Below are 19,056 nucleotides of genomic sequence, written 5' to 3' on the forward strand. Positions count from 1 at the left end.
TGAAGTTCAAGCACTATGTATCTATATAAATATCTATCTATATATGTATACACACACACACACACACACACACATACACATAGATTAATAATTATTTCATCATGGATGATCCAGTTACAACTCTACCCACCCAGTATGGAGAAGCAGTAGACGGTCTGTGGCCCAGCAATTACACTCCTTGAAGATTCTATTATAATTTGTCTGCTGCCTCCTTCTACTCCTATAGCTACCATATTCCCACCAACTGTTATTCTCCCTATTCCTGTATTAGTTGCCTGAGACCCAGGAGTAAACTATACCAAATCCCTACTTCTTGTTCTTTTATCTCCATTCTTCTCAGCTGTACCCCACCCAAGTTCCATTCCAAGCCTGCTTATTCCCTCCACGGTGCCCTCTGGAATTCCAATTCCATACTGAACAAACTTCCCTTCATTCTGGACCTCATCGTTTCATAATCCTTCAACTCCTTGTTCTCACCAAGACCTTCTGACTTCCTCAAGACAACACTATACCCTTTTCAATGATGGATGTACCTTCACTCACTCTTTCTCCTCCCCAGTACACTAGTCTTGGAAGGGAGTTGAAAGATTCTTTGCTCTCCAAACTCTCCTTCTGCTATCAGAATTAAGCAACCCATTCCTTTGAAGATCATGTTATTAAAACTTTCTACATTATTCAAATCATGGTACCTATTGTATACTAGCATACAGCTGATACTCCTTGCTTTCTTAGCATCTGGCTTACTCATACCTCCACAACTTCTGCCCTTATATTAGGTTTCTGCAACATTCAAGGTAATGTTCCCTGTAATTCCCTAAACTATTTCCTCAATCTCCTCAAATCCCGTTACTTATTTCTACACTCCACCTCAGCCACACAGAGTGATGGTCATACCATGGTTCTCACAATGGTGAGCATTCCATTTCCTTGGTCAAAAATGTGAACATTTCTCAATCATTTCATGTTTTCCAATGGCTTATGCCCTCTTAAAACCATTCATTGTCATTGATGAGACATCCCCCCTCTGTCCTTTAGTATTGCTAAGGGGAAGCTAGGTGGTGCAGTGGATGGAGCACCAGTGCAGGAGTCAGAAGGACCTAAGTTCAAATCTCACCTCAGACACTTGACACTCACTAGCTGTGTGACCTTGGGCAAGTCACTTAACCCCAATTGCCTCTTCCTAGGTCATCTCCAGTCATTCTGATGAATATCTGGTCACTGGATTCAGATGACTCTGGAGGAGAAGTGAGGCTGGTGACCTGCACAGCCCTCCCTCACTCAAAACAAAGTCGAGTGCAAGTCATGTCATCATTTCTCTGGTGGCATGGTCTTCTTTGGCAGCGAAGGACAAACACACACACACACACACATTTGCAAGGACATTACTTTTGCTCTCATTCCACTTTCCTCCCTTACCAATCTCAGTCCTATAGCTAACTCTCAAATCCCTCACCCTGCTATCCCATTAGAGCTAATTTCTTGATAAACACCAAACCTAGATTACTCCCACCACCCACCTTCCTCTAGTCCTACAAACATGCTGCTAAGCAGCTGGAAAAAGTCACACAATCACACAAATTGGATAACACCACAGATTTGTTATATAATTTTCAGGTAGACTCTTAGTGCAGTAATACTTTATTCTTCCCTAATTGATTCCCTCATGCCTCTCAGAATTTAATCCCCAACCTTGTCCTCAAGGCATCTACACCTCTTCCTGACTTTTAGCTAAAGACCGCACCATGTACTTTACTTGGAAAACTAAGGTCATTCAACTGTGAGCTCCCAGGGCTTCTCCCCTTCTCTTTACCTCAAAACCCATCTACTATTCTAATTCTTTCCACTAGTCTCTGATGAGATGGTCTTTCTTCTTGCCAAAGCCTGTCCTCCTTCATGTGCCCTTGATTGCATCCTCAATAATCCCTTCATGTATTCTGAAATGACTAGTTTCTTCCCCACTGTGTACAACATGCCTAAATTTCCCACGTCCTAAAACAATAAACTTTCACTGGACTCTACCATCATTTTAAACTAAAGCTGTCTACACTTAATGTTTTCACTTCCTACCCTCTCACTTATTCCTAAATTCTTTGCAGTGTGGCTTCCTACCTCATCACTGAATTGACACTGCTCTTTCCAGTTACCAATGATCTCTTCCAATTGTTAAATTTCATAGCTTTTCAGTCGTTCTTCATCCTTTGTGTTTTCCTGCCACTACTCTTTCCTGGTTTTCCCGCCTGACTACTCCTTAGTCTCCTTTCCTGGGTCATTGTGGTCATCATACCTCCTAACTGTGGATGATCCCAAAATCTCACTCCTGTGTTATCTTCTCTTGCTATACACTCTTTTTCTTAAAAGAATGTTGGCAAGCACTTGATATAGATTATACATGTGCAGTCATGTTAGCCATGATGTTGCAAAAGAGAATACAGATCAAAACAGAGAAAAAATAAAATAAAGATTACAAAGTATGCTTCGATCTACATTCAGACTCCATCAGTTTTCTCTGGAGATGGTTAGTATTTTTCATCATACATCCTTCAAAATTATTTTGGATCATTGCATTACTAAGAATACCTAAATCATTCCTGGTTGATCATTATACAACATTGCTGTTACTGTGTACAACGGTCTCTTGGCTCCACTCACTTGCATCAGTTCTTTTAAGTCTTCCCTGGTTTTTCTGAAACCATCCTGCTTGTCATTTCTTATAGTACAATAGTATTTCATCAAAATCATATACCATCTTTCTTGGAGACCTTTTAAACTCCCATGGGTTTCATTACCATCTGTAAGATAATTTTCATCTGAAATGACTCACCAGTCTATATAATCAACCCCTGTATCACCTCTGTGCTTCAGTCCTGAATCACCAACTACAGACTGGGTGACCAGTTACTAGGAATTTTGGAAGTAGAATTTATGATTTGGAAAAGGCATGAATTGTTGATCTCAGTTCCTATTTCAGCTCTAAATTACCTGAGCCTATAAAGAAAAAAACTTGTGAAAACTGAGAGGTGTCAAAAAGTAAAATGAACTGCTTCAGACACAGTGGCATAGATATCACGAGAGATCTTCACAGACTGGAGAACTGCTTTCTAGAGATATCACAGAAAAAATTCTTGTCCAAGGGTGGGCCACCAAAACTCCTTCCAACTCTTGAGATTGTATGATTACAAAAATATTGCACACAGCCTTTGCATTAATGTTTATTGTAGAAATAGAAAAGCTTTTTTTTTTAATACATGACTTTTGGTGTTCATATAAAGTCTACATTTTCTTTATTATAGTTATTTTATTATGCCTCAAAGAGAACTCACTATATTATCTATACATTTTATTCAGTACAGAAATGGTATCCTTTCCAAAAAACTTTTTAATATAGGTTTGAGAAACCGTGCATACTGTATACATTATTATAATCCAAGAGAAGTCTTTGCATTTTCAAAATAATAAAGTAAAAAACAAGATGAACCAAAGTTAAAGTAATCTAGATATCCTAAAATTTTCACGTTCCATTTCCGAATTCATATCTATTTCAAGTTCAAATATGCTATAAAGAAATACTTGTTTACTATAATAGATTGCTTGCTGCTTACTGAAAGTCAGATTGTCAGAAACATCGTACTCAACTGCATATATATTTTAAATGTCCCCTTAATCCACCCACTTTCCAAGATGAACTTATCAACATTAAGCATTGTGTAAAACCACATGCAAAAATTGCCAAAAAGTTTAAATAGAACCAAACTGGTAGTTTTCAGACTGGACATTTCAATCTTAAAAATAGATATATATATATGTTTGTATAGTATACTGCATATTAAATTGAACATTTCAAGTAACTTAAATACTTTTAGCAAACATCCAGCAAAAGATTCTTTTATGAAAAGAAATTGTTCTTAGAACAAAAAGCTAATGAGTGACTATTTAGACACCAATTTCTTGACACAGTACTGAGTCTGTGAAAATTTGAATTCTAAATAAAGTCTGTTGCACTGTTAACAATAAGCAAATTGATTTTATCCTACTATATTCTACGTATATGAAAGTGCTTAGCATAACAAAATAAAAACATATTAAAGATTATTTGGTTCTAGCAATATTAATTGTTCTAAACTTTGTAAAGTAATTTTGCATTTTAAAATTTATGCAAATTTCCTACCTCTTCAAACAAGTATTTTTTGTTTTTTTTTTTTAAAGAAAATAGCCCAAACCATTATCTAAATTATTATTTATCCCAGTTGGCTCATCACAAATAGGCTAAAAAATGAATGCTTAAACACATACTAAGCTATGATAAAATATAATTATTAAAGCAAATTCCATTATTTTATCCATTGTCTGCTACATTGGATCCTAAAACAGGCTGCCGACAAATAGGACAAGTACAGTTCTCAGATAGCCAGCGATCAATACAATGAATATGAAACTCATGCATGCATGGTAACTGCCTGAGCTTGTTTCCTGTTACATATTCATTGATACAAACACTACAGGTTTTACTTAGTTCGCTCTCAATATCTCCAAAGTTCCGTGTAGAAAGATTGTCAATCTGCTCTTTGGTTAAGCCCCTAAAGTGCTCATCATCATCATCCTCATTTAATAAAAAGAAATGGGCAAGTCGAAGAATAGGTAGTGTCCCACTTTCAACTAAATTGTTTGCATCTTGAGATTGCCTGTTCTCTCTATTTTCACTGTTACGGTTATTAGATTGAGTCCTCTCATTTTCACCACTCATTTCAATGCTGCCTTCTTGGGCCTGCCTGTCTTGAAAAGAGACTTCATTTTGTTGACTGCCATCAACTGCATGTGAGCTACTCACCTCTGAATGCATCTCCCTTAAATGTTGCCCACTCCTCTGAAACTCAGACTCAGATTCAGTTTCCATTAGAGAACTCAGTTCCCCAAATCCAGTCATGATTTGCCTTAAAATTGACCGTAAAGCCACTGATGATGGTTCACCAAGTCCATTCTCTGAAATCCTACGGAGTGGAATTCTTATGGTACTGACGTAGGTTCGAATGCCGGCACGTTCTGAGCGAGAAATGGTTCGACGAAAGCCTCCACTATTGCTCTCAAAGGTGACTGTGTTTTCTGCCAGTCCTACTCTAGAGCGAGTTCTATTTGCAATACTATCCCGATCTCTATTTTCCCCAGGACGAATCCTTCGAACCTGAAGGTCTAGTGTGATAGTTGGATGTCGCCTCACAGCAGCTGTGGGCCTAATGGATTCTTCCCCTTCCACTGTAATTCTTGACAGTAGTCCTGAATTGGACAGTGGAGTAGGGGTAGTACCTCTATGTTCCCCAGCTGGCTCTAAATAGACACGAGCTACATGTCTCCTCCTAACCGATCTTCTAAAGGTCTGCTGTAAAGGTCTATTTTCCCTATGTGAATCATGTTCTTCAGAATCCATAGCATCACCCTGTCTTTGAACTGGTGACCGGCTTCGACTATTTGCAACAGACTCTAAGTTTACTGGATCTTGTCTTTGGCTTGCACTCCTCGTGGGAACAGGAGTTCTACCTCTGTTTCCCTGGAGCTGTGAAGATGCACCTAGCCCTTCTCTAATGTTGTATTCACTAGTGCCCTGGGGGTTGGTATGACCACTCAGAGGATGATCATTCACAGAATTTGTTCTATCACTTACTGACCCTCTATTTCTGCTCCTCATCCTCCCCAACATAGAAAAAGACATTTCCACTGAATTCCGCCTCCTTGAACTTCTTGCCATTCTAGTCCTTGGGACCCTGAGACTATCACCATTCAGAGTCACTGAGGTCTGGCTCCTTGTTCTCCTGGCAACAGGACTAACTGGTCTTTGGTGTCCATTTCCAGGATGATTTCTGCTGGTGTGAGAATGAGAAACACTTGCATATTCATCACTGGGAGCTTCAAATCCGTGGTTTTCATGATTTATATTAATTTCAAGACTAAACCGAAACTCTCCACTATTCGGATTTGTTCGACTCACAGCTCTCCAAGTTTGATTCCCACTCTGCCCACTTCGAGTTGCATTGCCTGTCCGACGGAAAGTGTTCAGCCATTCTAACAGGGAGTCTCCATTTGAATTCTCCCTGGGGATCTCTGCATCTAGAAAACACAGAAAAAAATGAATTTAAATAAATTTTCAAAATTAATTTATACACACTATTTTCATAGGGAGCTTAAGAAAAACAACAAAGTTTGTCACATTAATAGAATAAGTATGACTACATTTTAAAGTTTTAGGACTACCATAACATCACAAAACTTAAAATCATGTCTATAAGATCACAGCAGATAAATCCTCATTGGAACAATAAACATCAGAACAAGTATGAAATACTAAACAAAAGGCACCATGATGCAGCGGAAAAAGTTTTGGACTAGCTGTAGGAAGACCTGGATTCCAGTGTTGTCACAGCCTTACTTGCTTGTATGACTGTAGACAAGTCATTTCATCTCTGAATCCCAAGTTATCTCATCTGTACATTGAGGAGCATGGAAGATGATCTCTGAGATCCCTCCTAGCTCTCATGATCTATCAAAACTTTACGAATTAATGTTTTGTAACCATAAAGTACTTTGTAAATAGGAATCATTATTATATTTTAAAATGAAAGGCTTTTAAAATTATCTTACCCTCATTGAAAAGAAAAGCAAAAGACAGTAGTACATTCACTTTGTGTGTGTAAAATTATTTTGGCCAAAGTTAAGAATCAGAACCATCAACCTCTTGAGCCAAATAAAGAGCCACTCTAAATTTGGAACTCCAAAAACTGTACCTTATTATTCAGGAACTTCCACAAGTTTGGAGCTCAGGAAAGGAATTCTGAAGACAATCGCCAGCGTCATCAGACACTGATGCACTGAACAAATAAATGTTGTGAGAGCTGTGTACTGCCTGTCAGCACAGTCTGTAAAGCTCTTAATATTTTCTACTGTTAACTACTAAATTAGTAAATTCTTAAAGAGTTAAAAAGCCACACCATAAGTGAGGTTTTTTTAGAAAACCATAGTTTTAACAAATCAAGTTACAAAATATCATTCTATTCACAAAATTCTTCCATTAACTAATAACTATTAAAAATAGGTGAGATGACTATAGTTAACCATTTAACCATGACCTGTCTTGCTGAAGAAGATTATAGTAGAGAGTAAAATTGCTAAGTAGATAATAAGGGAAAATTTTTAAATGGATAGGAATACAGATCTTCATTATATCTACCTAGTATTAGTATATTTATTCATAATTAAAGAATGGGTGATAAGATGATGAAATGTCTTATCATCAGTAACACAAGGGTCTTCGTATTTAATATGAAAGTTTTTGGACGAGATGACCTTCAACAAGGAAGATCTCTACAGGGTCACAACACAGTAGTATGAAGAATTCTCTTCCATTAAAATGTAATCAAATCACTGGTTTCATGGTCTTTTAAAAGCTGCTTCTTTTTTTATTATTTGTAAAAATGTAATTAAACTTAACATACATATGGAATATGAGGAAGCAAATGGGTTAATTTTTTTTGGCCAATGAGCTTTGGAAAGTTCATCAATAAAAAGGCATTTAAAACAAATAGTGACAATTTAAAATCACTTCCTTATTTGATAACTCAAACACATGGTATGACTGCAGGCACAGCATGTGTAACCAGATGTCCTTTATTGTATTTTCCAAATATGTAAAATGGTATCAAGGAGAACAGTAAAACAAAAAAAAAATTAACTTTACCACATAGAGTTAACATATCTTTCACATCCAATTTCTGCAGTTCTTGACAATTCTAAGATATTTTTACTACTTCATTACTAAGGCAAGAAGACTAAGAGTAAAGCTTAGTAAGTGGCAATAATAAGCGAGATACGTGTCCATATGTATGTTCACACATGGAAATTTCATCAAGCATCTAGACATTTAGTTATTCCATTCTCTACTGATAAACAATTAGAACTTTAGTTATATCTTTTTGGTAGACAAGTTCCACATTCTTAGAGCAGAGTGAAGCCAGACCTAATAATGAATCTAATAAAACAAAAACTGAATATGTAAGACTAGACTGTCCAGCAACTAATATATTTCACTGTTGTATATGTTCATATAAAGTCTATTACTTGTGGAGGTGAAGCAAAAGTCCTCACCATACCTCCCAAAGTTCCTCCCTCAGTTGGTCTATTTTCCAGGTCAGGCTGGGATGCTAGATGCTCCTTGGCTCCATCTAATCGCTGCTGTAGCTCTTCTGATGTTATTTCTCCTAAAAGCAATTAGGAAATGCAAACTTTAAGGTCAGCCTAAATTTCATTGTTCAGTTTTATAAGGGGAACATATGAGATGTGGAACAAATCTTTAGCATACTATAACAGAAAGAATTTAAATGTTCATTGTTTTGGAGATGCTAAAGGAAAGTGAAAGCAGTACAAATGTTGGGCCCAAAGAGTAAATAACTAGGAATTTTTAACTTCTAATAGCACATTCTATTCACCAGAAAATCCAAATAATTTTTTTTACAACTGTTTTTATTCAAATTAAATGTATCCTTTGATCCCCTGGCAAGCTGCCCTAGGTTGATAAACTTTGGACTACAATTCTGTGGATTTCCTCAACTTGATGTAGAAATCAAGGAAGGAATGCTTCTGGAAATGTCAACTGTTATTTATTTCCAAAATCTTCTTGAACTTCATTTAATAAATCTTATATATAATCCAATGATCAAGTTAGTTCTACAGAGTACACTGGCTTCTAATGAGAGGCAGTAAATTAAATAGTTAAATAAGTAATTATACCTAAAGATATGCAGACTCTTATTTTGAATAGTAACTGTAATTTCATTCATGAAAATTGTGCTTAAATATGTATATGTGTGAGTGTGTATGTGTATGTACACACACAAATAAATATAAGTCTTTACCCCTTTCTAGAATATCTTATTGGACAGATGTCCTTATGAATCATCAACCTGTTTTGTTAGGTTGCTTGTGTAGCAGAATTATTTTCTGCTTTCTATCCTATACCAACATAAAGGAGTATTCCAGGTTTTTTCTTACTTGTCATTTTAAGGCAGAAACCAGTACTCTGATTCTCTGAAAAGAACTTCTCACTTGCTATGCTTCTAAATTATCTCCTTAAATGCCAAAATATTTCTCTCCTGCTATACATCTCTTACCAGGGGTGCCTAGGAGATTGTGGTCTCTCATTAACCTATAATCTTCATCATTGAGTTCATTAATGAACTGGTAATAGGCCTCTTCCCTGCTGAGGCGCTCTTGCTGCCATCTTCGCTCATCTTCACTGTGACGGTGGTCTTGAGAAGAGGCCTGTTCACTACCTCCACCTGAACTAGACCTAGACTGATCCATGCTGTGATATCCTGGCTTCCTGTTCAACCGATACACAAAAAAAAATTCAATGTGTTAATCATGGATTACAGGTTGCTTCATTTTTCATTTAAGTTGGACTAGAAAACTTTGTTTTCCTCTCTTTTTGCACCCAACCACACTACCACCCTCCACCCTTACACAGATGACACAGCTATTCACTTCCCTGGGAATATATTGAGGGCAAATGACTAGACATTCTTCACCCCTCCCCCCTCATTTCATTCTTATACCTTGGCATCAGGGCCCTTTCCTCTAGCAGCAGAACACAAGGTGTATTCACTCCTTCTTCCTAAGATTCATCTCTCTACCAACCCCCTTTGATTCTATTTCCTCCCAACCTCTTCTGGTTCTTGTTCCTGTGTCCATCCCTCCCACTCCCCTTCATGAGCCTTTAATCTTTCTTTCATCACTGATTTCTTCTCATCTGCTAAAAAAAACAAATAAAAAAAATAAACATGCTCAGATCTTCCCAGTTCTTAAAAATATATAAAAACCTTTGCCTCTCAAAACCATTAGTTATCATCTCATCTTTCTTATCCTTTACTGCTAAAATTCTTGAAAATCTTGTCAATACTCAGTCCAAGCTTACTATCCTTTTTCCTAAACCTGTTCCTCCCTCTGACTTCTTATTTCTTAAATATATAAAATTAAAACAGTGACATAAGGTACATTATGTATAATATACACATAAACATGCACCTCATGTCACTGTTTTGACAATGTATTTCATTCTTCTCTCTCATTACCAATCCTGTCAATTTTACGTCTAAGAGTATCTCTCACATCCATCCCTTCTTTTATGTATTCAAGGACCCCAATACAGGCCTTTATTATTACCTGCCTGGGTTATTATATTAGCTTCCCAACAGGTTTTCTATCTTTAATTTCTTCCAGTTCAGTTCATTCTTTATACTGATGACAAAATAATCTTCCTCACACATGGATCTGGGCATATCACGCCTTATCTCAAAAACTTCAGTATTTGGTAGGCAATAGCAGGCAAAGGTTTATACTCCTCTGACTGGCATACAACATATTAAATATTGTTCCACAAAACTTTTCCAAACCTTATCTCATATTACTTCCCTTCATTCATGCTATACTTCAACCAAACAAAAATACTTTCTGCTCCTAAACCCTGTATACCCTGGGCCTTCAAGCTTCCCTAACATCTTTTCTCAGGCTGCTTCCTATACTTACAGTGTCTTCTCCCTCATTCTCTAAACTTGTTGAATGCCTACCCCACCTTTCAAGGCACCTCAGATACCATTTCCACCACAAAGCCTTCCCTGATTCATACCTTTCCAGTCAGAAATATTTCAACCTATGAACTCATACAGTGCTTTGTTTTGCAACTCTCCAATATACTTAAATAGAAAGACAGATGGAACAAATGAAGCATTATGTGTCAGGTGTTATACCAATATTACATATATTAATTGCAATATTATGCATTATCTTCCATTAGACTATAAGCTCCCAACAAAGGGACTCATCTCATGTAAACTTTAATATTTCACCCAGTGCAGAGTCTTTGCCACAAAGGATTTGCTGAATGAAGTATATTTTTAAAAATTTTAAGGAACAAAGAACTAGATTTTTTGATGTGCACTTCCTGACTTTGCATGCCAAAAAACTGTTGCAAGAGAGCTTAAACCTTAATTTGAATCTTAGCTCCAATATTTACTAGCAGTAAATCTCAATCTCAGCTCTGGTTTCTCCATCTGTAAGTGGAGTTAATAATACTTGTATTATTACCTTCTTGTATTACTACCTCACAGGGTTATCAGGAAAATACTTTGTAAACCTCAAAGTACTAAATAAATCTGAGTTACTACTATTAAGTAATTTCAATGAATCTAAGACCTTAAAAACTCCAATTATTATAGTAAGTTAGGAATAGCTAAAAGACAGTCAAGCCCTCAGTGTTAGTCTAAATTTATTTGCACTGTACATTTCTCGTATCAGTTATGTCAAAGTGACAAACTGAAACATCCAGATAACTGTGAAAACAGCCTGCTTGTAACTCAATTTTCAGTATCTTTCTAGATAAAGAGAATTTTAATTTACATGAACTACCTAGGTAATTCTCATGTTTTCAAAGGGACACCTGAAGATTATAAAAAATAAGACAGTATATTCAAGTGGATTTCGAAAGGTAAAGTCCTAAATCGTAAAATACTCCCTATACCACACTCTACTATAATTCCATTAACGATATCCTACCTACTCTGCCTGGAGAAGTTATTTCCCCAATATAAAAAGAAAGATCTGCTACCTGTACAATGACAATATGAAGAAATCTCATAGGAAACTGCCACTTCCATACAGATGCTGGAGTCTAGGGTATTACATTAGAGTATGTGATGGCTCCTCATCCTAAACCCCAAACTTTCCCTACCCAATTGACATTTTCCTAATGTCTGACTTGTGGTGAGCCTTGCTGAAACCTGTCAATGAAAGGATATTTTGATTAGGCAGCAAGAAAAATTTCTGGCTTATAGTCACATTTGTTTCTCCCCTGAAGCCAATCTCTTAAATTATGATTCAAGTAAATGAGAAATTTTTGTCTTATACATTTTTAAAAATTTCTATGTTAAGGAAAATGTCTGTTTAATTAAATAAAACTAACTGTAATGGCATTCAATTCTACAAACATTTATTAAGCCCTATTAACAAGGAACTAGGGATACAAAGATAAAAGTGTCTTTGCCCTTCAAGGAGCTTGTAATCAAATGTGGATGATAAGGTATGTACAAATATAACTATAATGCAAGGTATAATGTGATAAGTGTGGAGAGAGAGGTACAAACAAAATGCTATGAGAAATTTTAGAATAGATCACTTCCAGCTTGGGAGCTAGAGAAGTAAGAAGGCTATTACTGAGTTATCACCAAAGATGGATCTTGAAGTAAAGAATTTCAACAGGCAAAAATTGGAGGAAAAGGATGAAAGGTGAGGTGAATTCATTCCAAGAAAAGGGACAGGGTGGACAAAGGCAAAAGACAAAAAAAGAGAGGTCAAGAACGACTAACATTACAGTACAGTTTGGTTATCTGTATGAGTACATAAAGGGGAACAGCAAGAGATAAGAGTAGAAAGAAAAGTTAGTTTCCAAAAGTGGAAGTCTTCGAAAGCCAGGTTATGAAATTTACATTTTACTCAGTAGGCAATAGGGAGCCCTGAAGCATTTTGGAGCAGATGAACTCATTAGGAAGTTTATGTAAATAGCAGGGAAAAGGATAGATTGAAACAAGGAGACAGAAGATGACTGCATTTACACTGAAGAGTTCCAGGATGATCTAAAAGTATTAATCTACCTCCTTTATTTCTAGAGAGTGATTTAAGGCTGGGAAGAATGGAACACAGTATTAAACACAATTTCTGGTAATTTAGTCGACATAATCTATTAAACATAGTAATTTTAAAAAATTCCCCCTTAAAGTCCACAAATTAGAGCTGTAAATGTGGCTTGAAAAGTATTAAGAGCATCATATATTGCTAGGTACTGTTAGATATTATTACTAGTGGAACATTTCCAACATGGTAATTGAGTTCCACAAAAAGTAACAAATATGCATTCTTAGCTACACTTGTCCATTCCTTTGGCAACAAGTTCTTTCCATGGTCCACAAAGAGCACTCAGTCTTACATCTGATTGTATAGCACGTCTTAACCCTTGCACCTTGAGAAGCTATTTTAAGAGCAAGAGTTGAGTATTTTGTACATGAAACAACCTTTATTCCTTGGTGAAGTCAGGCACAGGTACATATAACATAGCTCTTTGCCTACTAGGTTTCCAACTTAGCCTTGGAGTTCCCAAATCATCACTGAATATTTGGTTCAGCTGTAAGAAACCTAACTTCTCACCCACACATTTTAGAAAAGAAAAAACGGAGGCCAAAGGTCATGTAGCTTGCCCAGGGCCATAGTTTCAGACAAATTCAAATTAGAGCCCAGCTCTACGGATTTCTAGCCCAATGTTATTTCATCACCACAAGATACAGAGAATTTCTTAAGTAAATGACTACTCACCAAAGGTAGGAAACACCCACACATTTAAGACAGTGCCACAAAGAACAGGCTGAGAATGTTCAAGTGATATTTATGTATTCTAATTCTTAATAAAAATCTCATGCTGATTAACTTTTAAGAAAAACTCAGATATTAAATGGGACAAACAACAGCTAACACGGAAGTTAACAGCTGTAAAAGCTATCTTTCTATTTTTTAATTTTTCATATTAGGACATGATCTACCATTAAGCAAAGAACACAGAGCCTTGAATGCTATTTTCTTCTAAATACCTGAAAAAAACTAAATTATCAAGCTATTCTAAAATTATTACTGGTAGTAATAATTTGAATACTCCAAAGATATTTTCATGTATGAATTATCATTTAACCATAAGATTTAAACATAGTTTAACTTCCTTCCAATTTTTAAAAAAAGTCATGAGCTGCTATTATCCTTTAATTACTTTTTTGAGGGGGAGATACCTTCAAAAGCAAGGAGAAAGGGGCTAAATATTCACTCTGAAGCCTGGATACTTCCTGGTATTCTGTCATTTGCTGCCCCCAATAGACTACAAATTCCCCACGTGGGTTTTGACAGACAACAGGCCTAGAAAATGAGATTCCTCCCAAAATTAAGTTACCAAAATGCGGTGTGACATCCCCTACATCGAACAAGAGAAATCTAGGCCTTTCTTCCACACGGGGTTGGACTTGCCTCTAAATCTTCTTCCTTAACCACTAACCCCCACTCAGTTACTAGGGCCGTAGTTCAAGTTTCGCCCCAAGGCTCCAGATCCTCTTTCCACCCGCTGCCAAGCCCACCTTGATCCGCTACTGGTCCCCTTCGGGGCAGGGAAAGGGGCAGTCGCCTAAAACAAGAGCTGGGTCCCTCGGCCCCAGGGCCCCCAACCCCTCCCCAAATCCAGCCTGCAGTCGAGCGTCCCTCAGCAACCTGGACTCCCACCGGGGCAAGGTTGATAGGCAGCACTCTCCAGCCAATCGTAGACGAGAGGCGCTCATTAGCGAGGGCCTCAGCCAATCAGAGGGGAGGTGGGTGGGGCCGGCTAGGGCGAGGATGGCCTGCTTTCCTCCTCCTCCTCCACCTCCTCCTCCACCTCTTCCTCCCAGGGCAGCGGCGGCCGCTCGGTCCCACCGCAGCCGTTGCCACCGAGCCCCCGGCTCACCTCACCCTTCGTTCTGGGCTCCTGGTCCGGCCGCGGCGGAAACGGCGGCTCTCCTCGCGGGGCCCTGGAGGAAGTGGCGGGGGCGGTGGCCGCTTCCCCCCCGAAGCGGTTCCTGGTGCCGAACGGCCGGGCCGGACGGGCCTGCTGCGTCGGGAAGCCGTTGACCTGGAGACGGGCCAGACCGCGGCTCGGAGAACGTCCGGACGAAGGGGAAAGGAGACGGGGGCGGAGAGAGGGTGGGGGACGGGTGCTGCGACTTCTTACCACCCCCGATCCCTCCCCCGGAGCCCGTCCACCCGTCACCTGCCAGGCCGAGCCGCCGCTCGAACGCGGGGATCGGCTCTACCGCGGGTTGAGAGCATCGCGGGTGCAGCTGGAATCGCCGTCCGGCGAGGAGCCAGGATTCCTGAGTCCTGCGTTCCGCCCACTCGACCACTCCTAGGCTCCACACCCCCTCCCTCCCAGCTGGTTACCACGTGGCCTTCTCTGGGCGTGTCTTTGCGCTCCTCCTCCTGCCTAGTGTGCAGCACACGCAGCAGCTGAGGGGCTGTTGGTTCGTGGACTTGGAGGAGAGCTGAGGGCCAGTCTTTTTCTCCTAATTAGTAAAACCCATAGTGTGTGATGTGGCTGAGGGGTGGAGGTGAAACAGTATCAATTCACTCTTAATATTATTTACCTAAAAGAAGATTTCCTCTAAAGAAATACATTGTTGCTGGGATTCAGTTCAATTTCAGCAGACAGTGAATAACTTTTGCGTCTAGGCACTGTTAGATTCTGGGAATCAAAGACAGAAATGAAACGGACTTTGTCTCGAAGGACTGGTATCAGAATAACAAACCAGGTACACAATGACCAGGCTGGCACCATGGGGTAAATTGTATAGAAAAAAATATCTCAGGGGTTTTAGTGAACCTCAAGCCGAATGAGTCTGTTTAAGGGATAAGGCTTAGGAGGGGTCCTGGGATTTCATTGGTATAGGGAACTCCCGAGGTACAAATTTGATTCTCTTTCCTAGTGTAATGTAGTACCTTCTCTGCAACTTTTACAGTCTTAGAGAATTGCCTAGATAGAGTCCTGAGAAATGATTTGCCCAGGATCACAAGACTAGGAAAATGAAAGATCCTTCAGCTCGTATGGAGTTGGACTCAGGTGCCCCATTTTAGTAAGGACTCAAGCTTGAAGGCATACATGAGAGAGTAGGCAGGATAGTGAGGGAGTATGAGACTGTCAGAAAAGGGGCATGCCATACAAGCAAAGTTGAAATAATTGAGGAACAGCCAGGAAAAGATAGGACTCAGAGAAGACTTGATTGTAGGCCACACAGTGGATAAAGCACTGGACCTGAACTTGGGAAGAACTAAGTTCAAATCCAGTCTCAGACACTTATCTAGCTGTGTGACCCTGGGCAAATCACAATTTCTGTTTAATTCACTTTCCTCACTGTAAAATGAAGATAACAGTGCCTACCTCACTGGGTTGTTTTAAGGAGCCTTATAAGGATCAAGTGAGATAAATAGTAAAGTGCCTAGCTTAGTACCATATGGCATATAGAAGGCACTATATAATTGTTTATATCTTTCCATTTTTCTGATAGCGGCCTTAAAGTACTGTTATGCAGAAGCAAGTGAGACTTGGTCCAGAAGGCACAACTGTAAGCAAGGGGTAGAAATTACAGAGATGCAGATAACTTCCTAACTGTCCAAGAGTGGAATGGACTACATTAGGAGGAAGTGGACTCTTCCTTGAGGTCTTCAAAGGAAGGCTAGATGCCCATCTATTTGGAGTATCTTATTAGAGAGATTCTTATGGGGATATGAGTTGTTCTCAGTAGCTTCAGGTTAAATGATTTGCCCAGGGTTGCACAGTCAATGCATGTCAAAGGCCAGACTTGAGACCAGGTCTTCATAAGCCCTCTCTTTTCCTGCTATATCATGCTGTATCTCTCTTAGAGTAGAACTAAATAAAATAAATCAAGGAAATCTTTTTAAACCTCTACTATGAAAGAATATAAGAGGGTCCTCACTTTTAAGGCATGTACAGTTTAACTGGGAGAGAAGAAAAAGAATGAAGAAATCTAATGAAACAAGTTTAAGTGTCAGGAAGCAGTACCTAGTATCATGAGTGGTACAAATCAGAAGAGTGAGATCACTGCAATGGGGTCATCTGGGAGCATTTCATAGAGGAGGATGCCTTTGTTGGATCTTCAACAATAGACAGTATTTGAGAAGGGACAGATGTGAGTTCAGTGGAGTCCTAAATAGCAGGGTCTCTTGGTACCATTATGAGAGAGCCTGGAGTCTGCCTCATGTTCTTTCCATGAGTTCTCCATAGTCTTTGGGTCACATCTTCTACACAAGCTCATTTATCACTTATTTTCAGTTTAGGAGCTAAGATCAGAGGATGACAAATTTAAAGTTATAAGGATCTTATCGGTTGCTCAATGGATAAGGAAGCTGAAGTTGACTTGCCCAAAGTCACCTGGGTGGCACAGACTGAATTTGAATATAGGTCCTCAGTCTCCAAATCTAGTGTTTCTTCTGCTTTTCCCAAGAAGCTTACCTGCCCACTAGTGACAGTTGGTTAGCAGTTGGTTTGGTGGGGGTTGGAGGCAGGAGAAAAGTATGTGTGTTTCAGGGTTGAGGAGGGAAGGGGAGTTGGATTCTTTATCTACAAGACATATTTGGGGAACTGAAAACTCTATTTTGATTTATGAATGTTTCTTTATATTGCTCTTTCTAGCCCATAACTAGTTCTAGACTAAAACTTAATTCTTGACCACCCCCATACCTTTCTTTTCTGACTTGTATATGGAGTGTTAAGGTACAGTTAAGGTTCTTTAGTTGAAGTCTCCAAAGTCCCTACCCCTCAGATGTGTTCTTGAGCTGCTTAGTCTTACTAAAATTATAACATCATAAACTTTTATAGCTGAAACAGACCTTAGAGAATATCTAGACTAAACTCATTTTCTAGAATTAGTAAGAAATTTTAGAGTTTCTTATAGTATAACTGAGGCCCAAGGTTAACACAAGTCTCCTGACTATTACAACGAAATCTGTCAATCAGACTAACTTCCACCCAGTATGATTATCAAAACCCAGACTATATTTTTAAAGGCATAACGTCAGGAAGAGCACTCTTGGGCTTCCTTCTGTAATAAACTATTGCCCAGGAAGATCAAAGATTGGCCAGCTGGCAATTGTACCACTTACCTATAGTGTTTCACTCAAATAAACCTCATCTTAACCCCAGGAAAATGAGTTTCTTGAGAGCAGGGACTGTTTTGTTTTAGAACAGTGCCTTAAACATCAGTTCCCTGTAATAAATGTTGGTTGAATTGAAATGAAGTGCCTTATAGGTCCCTTCCAACTCTGAAATTCTATGATTCTGTCTTAGGGAAATTGCCTGTAGGGGAATTTATTTTGGGGACACTCTCCTGGTCTTCGGTGCAAGTACTTGGCCTAACAAGTAGACTGGCTTGACATGTCAAAGAAGTAGTGTATCAAACAAAAAGTGAAAATCAATAGAACACATTTAGCAACAAGTAGCTCCCAGTAACCCTAAGGTCTAAAGACCCTCTGAAGTCATATGTTTTTGTTATTGCACCAAAACCATGAGGAATGCAATATGTAGAGTAGAAAGAGTCCTGACTGGATTGAGAGAGGATTTGGGGTCAAAATCTGGATCTGTCCCCATAAGACCAAGTCACTTCTCTGGGCCTCTGTAGCCTCCATTGAAAAATAAGGGGATTAAACAAAATAACTGTAAAGATGCCTTCTAACTCTAAATATGTGCTCTTTGGGAATAACAGAATAGGGCTGTCCAAAGAGCTTTGTTTTCCTTCATACAATGTCACTGAGAAGGACACAACTAAATGACTAAACAACAGACAACATGGTATATATAGAGATAGGACTTAATTCAAGTGTTTCTGACTGCAAGGCTGGACTTCTATCTATTATGCCATTCTACCCTCTCAGAGAGTATACATTTTCTTAATGATCTCCTTCATGCCACTTGCCCTTAAGTCATTATTGGAAATAGGTTGTAACCAATTTCTGTAGAACATCTCTCCATTGCTTTTTTAATATAGATATGCATAGACTTTGGGCCAGATGTGCTAGCACATCTTAGGGGAATATTTTCATTGGCCCTTTCCTTCCTCCCAGAATGTACTGGCACCCCTGGCCCATGCTCCATATATGCCTATATCAATAGGTCACCTACATCCTAATTCTTAGTGCCTGTCCCAGATATATGTTCTGATATAGTAACCCGTCAGACCGACCATTCAACTGTATTCCATATACATATTCCATGGACAATGTACTTTTTTATCCATTTAGTTTAGTTTTTCCTGTATGACTTGTTCAGCTGAGCAACCATGGATCAGGAGATCCACTTGAGACCCACTTGCCGCCCATTTTCACCTGAGAAATTTTTACACTACCCTGGGTATATAGGTATTTAATGTAGGTATATAAATCAAACATTTA

The 19,056-nt window shown here is 38.8% G+C and overlaps 1 protein-coding gene across 4 annotated transcripts; it reads right to left on the reverse strand.

Annotated features, from left to right (window-relative positions):
- Positions 1–3,193: 3,193 nt before the first annotated feature.
- RNF6 (ring finger protein 6) lies at positions 3,194–14,692 on the reverse strand. 4 transcript variants are annotated; one of them, XM_072611764.1, is made up of 4 exons: positions 14,569–14,692; positions 9,150–9,361; positions 8,133–8,240; positions 3,194–6,096 (listed from the first exon to the last, which is right to left on the reverse strand). In XM_072611764.1, exons 2-4 carry the CDS (start codon positions 9,340–9,342, stop codon positions 4,334–4,336), a joined length of 2,064 nt encoding a protein of 687 aa, XP_072467865.1. In that variant the 5' UTR covers positions 9,343–9,361; positions 14,569–14,692; the 3' UTR covers positions 3,194–4,333. The 4 variants fall into 4 exon arrangements, with proteins under 4 accessions (XP_072467865.1, XP_072467862.1, XP_072467863.1 ...); XM_072611761.1 differs by having other exon boundaries at positions 14,564–14,688; XM_072611762.1 differs by lacking the exon at positions 14,569–14,692 and adding an exon at positions 14,202–14,369.
- Positions 14,693–19,056: the final 4,364 nt, after the last annotated feature.

The sequence above is a fragment of the Notamacropus eugenii genome, chromosome 5 (genome assembly GCF_028372415.1).
Source record: "Notamacropus eugenii isolate mMacEug1 chromosome 5, mMacEug1.pri_v2, whole genome shotgun sequence".
Lineage (NCBI taxonomy): Eukaryota > Metazoa > Chordata > Mammalia > Diprotodontia > Macropodidae > Notamacropus > Notamacropus eugenii.